Source organism: Echinops telfairi, unplaced genomic scaffold (genome assembly GCF_000313985.2).
Source record: "Echinops telfairi isolate 266 unplaced genomic scaffold, ASM31398v2 ScPeMD7_3533;HRSCAF=4204_0, whole genome shotgun sequence".
Lineage (NCBI taxonomy): Eukaryota > Metazoa > Chordata > Mammalia > Afrosoricida > Tenrecidae > Echinops > Echinops telfairi.
In genome coordinates, this window is record NW_022107431.1 from 86,234,187 (window position 1) to 86,244,553 (window position 10,367).

Here is a 10,367-nt window from a genome sequence, read left to right on the forward strand (position 1 = left end):
AGCAAATGTTTTGAGAATGATGATGGCAACAAATGTACAAATGTGCTTGACACAATGGATGGATGTAAGGATTGTGATAAGAATTGTATGAGCCCCCAATAAAATGATTAAAAAATGAATTCAGTTCCTTGGTTTCCTAGGAAATTTTCATAGCCACATGGGTTTTCTGCATTGGATTGTCCCCCCGAGAATGTGTTGCAGTACAAGCCTCTGCACCTATAAATATGAGCTTGTTTGAAAAGAGAGGTGCCTTTTCTTATGTTAGAAAGGCATGCCAGAATTGGATGAACGACACAATATGAAGTAAACATTCACAGAAGATGCTTCTACGAGTTTCCTCCCCCACAAAAAAACTACTCCCCTGGAGTCAATTCTGACTCATAGCACCCTACCCGGGGTTTGGAGGATGTCCCTCTTCCCGGGAGCAAACAGCATCCGCTTTGTCCCCTGGGGCAGCTTGCAGGGGTGAACCACCAACCCTGAGGCAAGCAGCCCAAAGTTTGCCAAGTGTAGGAACACCAAAGATTACTGGCAGCTAAAATAGATACATAACTCCCCTTAAAACCCCGCCTGAATCCAGACTTCTAGTCTCATGGAACTGTGAGAAAATAAATGCCTGTTCTTTAAAGCCACCTATGTGTGGTATTTTTTGTTAAATGCAGCAACTAGTAAATAATACCTGTGCTTCGTGGTTACCACACTGACAGCACCCGCTGATTATGTCCATTACTCTAAAATGTTCTACAGTTGATATACCGCATCCAAATAAAGTAACGAAGCAAAGCAACTCAAAACAACAACAACAAAAGCAGCGAGAGTGATAAAGACAGTTCCCAAACAACTGCCAGCAGCCCCAGGAGCCTATAATCAGAGCATGTTTGGACATTCTCAATACAGGTGTTCACAACTGGGCTAGAGTATGGAGATGAATCAGTGATAGTTGAGCCCAAATCAAGGAAATAAACACTAGACCAGCGATTTTCAACCTTCCTAAAGCTGCGACTCTTTAATACAGTTCCTCATGTTGTGGTGACCCCCAGCCGTGAAATTATTTTCATTGCTACTTCATAACTGTAATTTTGCTACTGTTATGAATCGGGAGATCCCTGCAAAAGGGTCCTTCAACCCCCAAAGGCGTCATGACCCAGGTTGAGAACCGCTGCACTAGACAATCGCTGGCCCTGGTATAAACAAATACTGCAGGAAAGGAAATGCATTAACAGTGTGTCACACAATTCAATGATAAGCAGCATGAATATAAAGCCTCAAACCTGCTGTCACTCAAGTGCTGCCATCACTATGCTGAGAGGAGGGTAGGTGGCAATGTGTGCATGCAGAAAGGGGTAGACAAAAGAAAAGCAAATCTTAAGTACTCAATTTTCATATTTTTAAGATGTTCTCCCGTGAACACAGAAGGCATACAACTGAAAAATCAAGGATTAGCGATGTCATTTAGGATAAGGAGATAAACAGGAAAACAATCTACTGAACAAGATGAAGGTGCTCTGGGGACTCGGCCGTGGGCCAGCAAACACGGCAGAGAGAGACAGCTCTTTGTGTGCCTGCACAACATAAAGATCAAAATAACATTCAAAATGTTTTTTTACTTAAACATGCAATGGATTGATCAAATGACTGTACTCCTATGTGGATATGCATTACAAAGTGATGTAAACGCCAGAAAGCCAAAAGGCTGAGCAATTTACAAGTCGCATCTTCAGACAGAATGGGGGTCGGCAAGGGGAGAGCTGCCTTTTGACAAAGGTCTTCAGGCAGCTATTGAAACCCACACTTTTAAAGCTCCTGTGTGTGTGCATTACTTTGATAAAAACAACTTTAAAAGTAAAAAAAATTTTAAAGATGCAATAACAAATATTGGCCAGAGCACGGAGAAATGGAGGCACTTTTGATGTTGCTGTGTGTGTTAGTCTGGGTAGACTAGAGAAACAAATTCACAGACACTCATATGTGTATAAGAAAGAGCTTTATATCAAAGAGTAAGTGTACATTGAGAAAACATCCCAACTCAGTCCAGATCAAGTCCAATACTAGCCCATATGTCCAATACTAGTCCATGAATTCTTCTTTAGACTCACGCAGCCATGCAATAATGCCAAATGCCAGAAGATCACAGGCCAGTAGGTGGCTAAGTCTTGTGGATCCAGTGGTGTGGGAATCATCTCAGCACTGGCAGGGGTCTCGGCGTAGCTCCTCCAGCTCAGAGCACTAGCGTCGCTCCATGTGTCTTGTCAGCTGCAGTGTCTCACAGGGAGTGAATCTGTGGCCCACCTCCAGCAAGCTATCTATCTCCTTAGCGCCTCCAAATTAGGTCATCAAGCTGCGACCTGGCTGACGGGCTAAACTCCACCCCTTCACTCCTTAGTCTCAAACTGACAACAGATTATGTAATTACCATACTGTGGAAATGTAAAATGGCCACAACCACGCTGGAATATAGTTGGGCAGCTTCTACACGTGGATGCCCCATGTGGATTTATCATGTGACTTTGCAACTGCTAGGTTTGCATCCAAGAGAATTGAAAATATATGTCCAGATGAAGGTTTGTATGTGGACGTCCACAGAAGCATTATTCACACCAGCTCTGTCTGTTATCTATTGCTGCGGTACCAGAAATGCTACACGCGGTGGTTTGCGGAGACAAATGGATTTCCTCACCATGGCATGAGGGTGCCAGTGCCAAGACTGTCCATTCTCTCTTACGGTGGCCTGGTCCAAGCCACACTCACTGCCATTGAGTCGTGCTGACTCATAGAGACCCTATAGGACCGGGTAGAACTGCCTGTAGGTTTCTGGTTTATAACTCTAGATGGGAGTCGAAAGCCTCTATTTTGTCTCGCAGAGCAGGTGGTAGTTTTGAACTGCTGACTTCGTGTTCAGCAACCTACCTCATAACCAATATGCCACGAGGGCTCCTTCGTTGGTCCAGTAGGACTGTGGAAAAAACACTGACTTCAGAACCTCTTAAGTGGAGAACCTTTATGTTATGTGTCAACGATGTAACCTTCGTGGGCTGTTTAGTGGTTTTGAACCTAAGTTCCTTCATTCCCAAAACACACCTCACAAAGTAGCTGTAAGAAAGAAATTAGATGATTTACTAAATAGATGTGAAAACTAAGGTATTTGGACATGTTGTTCAGGAGGCCCGAAGTCCATTCGAGAGTGCCAGCCGCAGGGGGAGAGGCTTCCCCTGGAGCCTCTGGAGGAAGGTCCCGTCCCTCGTGAGCTTTGTCTCCTGGGCCATCTTCAGAGGACTTCCCGTCTCTCTTCCCCTGTCTCTGGGTCTTTTGCTTGCTTGCTCATCTCTTATATTTCCAAAGAGACGTGGTGTAAGACACACCCTACTCTCATGCTGTCTCATTAACAGAGACAGCCATTCCCAAATGGGATTGGAACCACACCAGCATGAGAGATTAGGATCTACAGCACATACTGGGGACCACACAGTTCGGTGCATAGCAAGCCCCGAACAAGGGGAAAATAAATAAATAAAATGTCTACAAAATGTCTACCCAAAATGTAATATATCATCCAACGGAACAGCAGGAACATGGTGGTGATGCATGCTACATTACAGATGAATCTCAAAATTATTATGCTAAGTGAAAACTAAGAGTCCATCTGAGGCAGAGACCTGTCAGAGGAGGAAACTTCACATTGTTTCCACTGGAAAGAGCGATAGAAAAGCAGCAAACCTGCAGCCCGTCAGAGGCAGAAAACTTGGAAGACCCGGACAAACAGGGCAGCCCCGCCAAGTTCCGGCTCTCTCAGGTTTGCTGTCCACAGACTGCAGGTGATTAACCAGGGAGTGCGTGCGCCCTGGCCAGTCTTTGCCACAGCTCTCCACGCGTGGTCTGGAGAGAGGGCCTTTGAACACCTGCACCTCTGCCACTTGGCAGCTGTGGGACATCGAGCTAGTTCTTTAAACCTCCCTGTGCCTCAGTCTCTGCATCTGTAGCTACAGTCAGGATGGGGCAGAAACGTTGCTAGACATCTTCTGAGGGAAGGAAATGCGTCAGGACGGGGCAGGGGCTAAGAGCAATGCTAAGTATATGGTAAGGGTTTGACCCCACTGTTACTTGGCGCATGTGTTTCAAATTGTCACCTTCCTGTGCAGGTTGCCTTTCCTCCAGGTCTTACTATGAACTGCCCTTGGGCCAGCATGCTCTCTTGTCTCTCACAACGTTATCTGTTGGTGTGGGGCAGGGCCCTGACCCATCTAAAATCAGACCCCTAAGAGGTCATGGCAGTCATCTCGGCCAGGCCCACCACTGCACAGATGAGGGTGATGGGGTATGGAGCAGGCGGAGGGGCTGCCTGGCCACAAGCTACCCTGTTTCCCTGAAAATAAGACAGTGTCTTATATTAATTTTTGCTCCCAAAGATGCGCTAGGTCTTATTTTCTGGGGATATCTTATTTTTCCATGAAGAATATGGTACACATTTATTGTTGAACAACAAAAAAGGAAATGTATTACCTGTATACAATACGGTAGTAGTTGTCATCACAAACCAGCATAACCAGACAAACTGTGAATCCTACAGCATCAAGAATTTCTTGTTACTACCATTATTTCCATGTACAGCAATCTATGGTACATTCACTCATTTATTCAATGGAAGTCATGTGATCATCTTCTGGAATATCATAACAATCCAAACCCTTATTTTTTGGGATGTCTTATTTTTGGGGGGGATGCCTTATATTTCAGTGAGAGGCAAAACTGTATGTAGGTCTTATTTTCGGGGATGTCTTACTTTTGGGGAAACAGGGTAGCACATCTGCCTAGCCAGCCTGTCTAACGTGATTATCCACCAGAGACCTCCCCCGGTAAGCCTTTGTGTCCCAACATCTCCAAAGAGATCCCCTGTCCAAAAGGAGTAGGTGAGGAAAGCCATCCTGTGATTCTCAGGACTGTCAAAGGCTAATGACAAGTTACTGCGTTTCAAAGATGGCACTGAAAGCGTGTTTAGTTCCCCCTCCTGCTCCCCAACCCCCCTCACTGCAAGAAAAGCAAGTTCTTTGAAAGCTGTGAACCAAACACAACAGTTTTGCAGACAATGGTTAGGAGGTAGGCTGGTTCCCAGGGAATGGCTAGAGTTTCTTCTCCCGTTACCTTGGTAACCGCTACCTTGGCGCCCTTGTTGATGAGCTGAACCACATTCTCTGCTTGGCCTTTGTACGCAGCTATGAGAAGGCGTTCTGAAAGCGCGGCGACCGCATCCTGCTGGCTCATGAATTAGGAGAGAAAGCGGTTTTCAGGAACGACGGTGGACAAGTTCCTTCAGATCAACAGGGAGCCACCAGTCGGAGGTGGCACCCCTGTCATTGGAGGGTGCCTTTGTGCTCTGTCATCTTCAGGACCTGGGGGTTACAAAACAAAGCTGCAATCAGCACCACTCAACACACAGGGCGGCCACCCCTCTTTCCCTCTCATGCTAAGGCATGCTGTGATTGCTCATTGCAGGGGCTGGAAAGCTAGGGGCGAGGGGCCACTCTGGGAGGCAAGTACCCTCAACACAGCAAAGCCCCAGCCGAGCTTCCAGGTGGAGGGCAGCATGGAATACAGACACTGCACGGGATTAACTGTGCCAATGTGAACCTGTTCATCTTTGCCACAGGAGAACCAGTGCCAGCCGCTGCCTCTTCTTCACTCTTTTTTGGTTTTTCTTTTTTTTAACCGTTTTATTGGGGGAATCTGCAGCTCTTATCACAATTCATACTTACATCCATTGTGTCAAGCACATTAGTACATATGTTACCATCATCATTCTCAAAACATGTTCTTTCTGCTTGAGTCCTTGGTATCAGCTCGTTTTCCGTCCCCCTCTTCCCTGACACTACCGGGGACAATGGCTACACTGCCAGGTGGGGTGTGCATTTCTGCTCTGGGTAGCAGAGGATTGATTATCAGACTTCAAGCACCGCCCAGTACGTAGACCATGCTGTCTGGGCAGGTCACAGTACTGACCACAAAAGGCCCACCAGGTTGTGTTTTGTGTGCCCCCCGACCCTGAAATGCTGGTTTCTCTAGCAAGCCAGATGTCTGTGGCCCACACTGCCCGAGAGCTTAGCAGGGGTTCTCTTCTTGGGGTGTTTAGCCAGCTTTTACCGCAGCTCTCTTTTTCTATCCTTTTCTGACTCTAAATGGTGCCATCCCCTGGGTTCTGGAACAGATGGAAAGTTGGGCACAGTCCCAGGCCATCCCTGGTTCCAGTTACGGGAAACAATCTGTCTTGGGGACGGCACGGACGCTGGAAACAGTGGCGGCGTGCACCTTGCAGCTGGAAGGAGGCGCTAGTCATGGCGCTTCCCAGCTTCATAGGACAGACAGCACTGGCTCACGGCAACGGTCTCGAAGGTAAGGCGTTGTCATGCGAGCGCTTCCTGAGTAGCATTTTAAAGACAGTGCCTCCTTCCTGTCGTCCTGGGTAACCATCAAAGCAAACCAAAGACACCAGTAACTGAGCCACAGCCGAGGAGGTCCCTGGGCAGAAGGGATTCTTAAAGGTCTGTCTCCTTTTGTAGGGAGCCCTGTTGACACTATCAAGTAAGTGCTGGACTACTAAGGGTAAGGTCAGTGGGTCAAACCCACCAGCTGATCTGGGGGAGAAAGTGGAAGCCACCTGCCCCATAAAGATTTACAGCACAGGTTCCCAGACTTATTTGGCCTATGCCCCTTAGGCAACGAAAATCTTGTGTACTGTAATGCCATAGTCCAGGAGAAAGGGTAGATATGTGCTTTAGCAGCTCCTGGGTCATTCAGGACCACCCCGCGCACACACAGACACACACAGGGAAATCGCCCACTTGGCACCCCTATCGAGGGGTGTCTATGAGCTGGAGTGGACTTGGTGGCAGAGGGTAGTCGACACCTGGAGTCCCTGCACAATGCGAAAGTCTAAGGTGCTCAAGAGGTTGACAATTCCATTCATCCAGAGCCACCTGGGTAGAAAGGAGTAATGATCTCCTTCTGAAACCCAGCCCTGGATTCTCTGGGGCTCAGATAGACTCAGCAGCAGCCACTCGTCTTTATATATTTTTAAATCCACTCCTGCTAGGAGAGCAAGCGATTGAGTTTCTTTGGCTAGTGCTGCTGGTAGGTTCAAACCACTGACCTTTTTGGTGAGCAGCCAAGCCCTCAGCCCCTGCAACAGGGCCCATGTTAAAGCACATTTATTGAAAATACCAACCCATGCAAACAGAAAGCAAAGAACTGCTGTGCCCAAAGGCACTGTTCTTCATCTCAGACCTGCCGCTCGGTCCAACTGTGAAGGCCTGGAGGATGCAGGTGTCTTTCACAGTTGCGTTCAGTCAAACTCAAAGAAGGTAATTGGGGGAAAAAGATGATAGTTGGCCATGGTATAGTCATAAGAAATCTGAACTGTGTACCATTTTGTCTTCAGCAATCGTGTCGGGAAGGTGAGTATCACAGAATGCCAAGTTATTGGAACAAAGTGTTTTTGCATTGAGGGAGGGCATAAGTAGAGGCCCATTGTCTGTCTGCTATTTTAATACTTAACCTGTAAATAGATGTACGTAGACCTACATCCCTATCATTATACATTAATATATTTACATACGTACATGCCTGTATTTAGACCTCTAAAAACATCTTTGGCCTCCTAGTTCTTTCCCCTCTTTCCTTTTACATTCATCCTGTCCCATTATCATATTCGACCTTCATTCGGCTCTGAGTAATTTCTTTTGGCTATACTGTGTTTGATTAAACCCCAGGCATTCTATGCTACCCCTCACTATCTGTAGTATTAAATTAAAAAATTGGCGCTGGGGGGTGAAGGGCCAGCCCCCACCCGCTGCTACTAATACTACTCAACGGGTTCAGTAATGCACAATTGTACGGTTGAGATATATAAGTATTATATTAAAGTCATCGAGAGCATGAGAGATATTACAATAATACAGCCAGGCATGTTACATGGTACCATTGCTCACCTCAGCCCAGCTTGGTGGTCCACGTGGAGAGAGGGGGAAGGGAAGAAGGGTAAGGGAACAAGGGAGAGGGGAGTGACCAGGGAGTGAGCAGCAAGGAGCTCAGAGTCAGAGAGAGATCTATATTGCTGACTCACACCTATATACCTTTTGGGGGCAAGCCAGCCCACTAATGACAGGCAGAAACAAACTAATTACAGGCAGAAACTATAGGGTACACAGTAATGAGGGGGTGGTCTAGGGGCATACATGCAATAGGAAGAGGGACAGCCGGTTTGGCCTGTCCCTGGCCCAACTGATAGAGACCATTATCAGTAGGATGCGAACTCCGCCCACAGGAGCCTGTCCATTGTCCCCAGAGGCAGGGAGCAGGCCCACCCCTGTGGAGGGATGAGACAGCAGTCTGGCAACTGATTGCCTTCAGTGGGGGGAATGCCTGCTCATCTGACCTCCCCCCACACTATCGCTTTTAGATCACTTGTTGTTCCCTTGTCCCTGGGTTTGTTGGCTCTCCCCTTCCTTTCTCCCACCTTCCCTTATGGTGAAGAAAGCTGATGGTGCCCAGCTATTTAAAAGATATAGTATCTGGGGTCTTAAATGCTTGAAGATAAATAAGCAGCCATCTAACTGAGAAACAACAAAGCCCACATGGAAGAAGCAAACCAGCCTATGTGATCATGAGGTGTCAACATAATCAGGTATCAGAAGACCAAAAACAAAAAAACATATTGATATGAACTAGGGAGAACCAGAGTGAAGACCCAAAGCCCATCTGTAGACAGTTGGACATCCCCTCACAGTAGGGTCACAAGGAAGGGACAAAGCAGTCAGAGTGCAGTATAGCACCAATGAAACACACAACAAACATTCCTTGTTAATGTTCCCCCCACCCCCCCACTATCATGACTCCATTTCTACCTTACAAATGTGGTAGACCACAGCATGCACACAGATAAGAGCTTTCAACACACGGCAACCAGGACAGACAAACCCCTCAGGAACAGTAATGGGAGTAGTGATAGCAAGAGGGGAGGGGTAAGGTGGGGGGAGAAGGGGGAACCAATTGCAATGATTAATGTATACCCCACCCAAAGGGAGATGAACAACAGAAACATGGGTGAAGGGACAGCGGACAGTATAAGATATGAAAATAATAATAATTTTTAATTTATCAACGGTTCACGAGGGTGGGAGGGTGGGAAAGGGAGGGGAAAAAAGAGGAGCTGATACCAAGGGCTCAAGTAGCAAGAAATCTTTTGAAATGATGGTAACATGTGTACAAATGTATTTGCTACAATAAATGATTTATAAAAAGAAAGAAGTTTGAACTAGAACCCATTCTGACTCCTAGTTCCTATAAATAAAGAAAAGAATGTTTTCTCCCAGGACTGTGGTAGGAATCGAAAGTGGCATCTGATTATATAAGGTGGACTGGCGGCACTCGTGTTCTTGGTAGCGTGGTAGTTACATAATGATGCAATGTGGCAGTTACGCGGTGATGTGGTCATCTCCTATGTTGTGACTTGATGTGATTACCGGATCGGTTATCAGGAGCTTAGGGTGGGATGCATAGGGCTGGTAAAGGGCGTTTTCCTGGGGTGTGACCTGCATTAGCTTTTGATCTTACAAGGGATAAGAAGAGGAAGGAGGGACCTCAGTGCCATCAAGAAAAAAGAGCCAGGAGCAGGGTTTCCTTGGACCCAGGAAAGTCTGACACCAAGACACATGTGGGTCTCCAAGGGATGCTGGGCCCACAGGTGTTGAAGGGAGACAAGGACCTTCCCCCAGAGCCCACAGAGAGGTCTGCCCCTAGAGCTGCCACTCAGAACTCAGACTTCAGAATCAATTTGTTTGACAAAGCCAGCCACCATGGTATTTCTGATATAACAGCACTAAATGACCAAGACAACTGCTGACCATAAGGTTGATGGTTTGAACCCATTAGTTACTTTATGGTAGAAAAGACCTAGTAACTGCTCTCTCCCATACAAAACGCCAGCCTGGGAAACCTTAGGGGCCAGTTCTACTTTGCTAGATAGGGTTGCCATCAGTCAGGATCAACTCAAGGGCAGGCAACAGATCACCTTATATGATAGTATTGGCTAGATGTGATCATGATAATGTTATTCCCCCAACTTGTGAATGATCAAATTTTAGCTCCATCTGCTGCCCAAAATATGGGTAAAGCGTGGCAATGAAAGCGAAGGAAGTCCCACAGGAGTCCACCCGAAGCAAGGGCTTCTCCAAGAGCCCATCAGAGATTACTACTGGGATGCTGCAGAAAGCTCTGTGGAATGAATGAGCCCATGAAAGAATAAAGATGCATCCAGACATAGAGAAACAGCACTGGAGATGCCTTTGAACTTCTTCATTGTCACGCCGAAAGATTTGGGG

The 10,367-nt window shown here is 46.8% G+C and overlaps 1 protein-coding gene across 6 annotated transcripts in view; it reads right to left on the reverse strand.

Annotated features, from left to right (window-relative positions):
• ANKRD6 (ankyrin repeat domain 6) overlaps positions 1–10,367 on the reverse strand; it is a 140,516-nt gene that overhangs the window by 58,200 nt on the left and 71,949 nt on the right. For all 6 annotated transcript variants that reach the window (XM_045294427.1, XM_045294428.1, XM_004696242.2 and 3 more), the window contains exon 2: positions 5,137–5,384. In XM_045294427.1, the coding sequence (XP_045150362.1) occupies positions 5,137–5,256 (120 nt within the window). In that variant the 5' untranslated portion in view covers positions 5,257–5,384. The remainder of the gene's footprint in view (positions 1–5,136; positions 5,385–10,367) is intronic.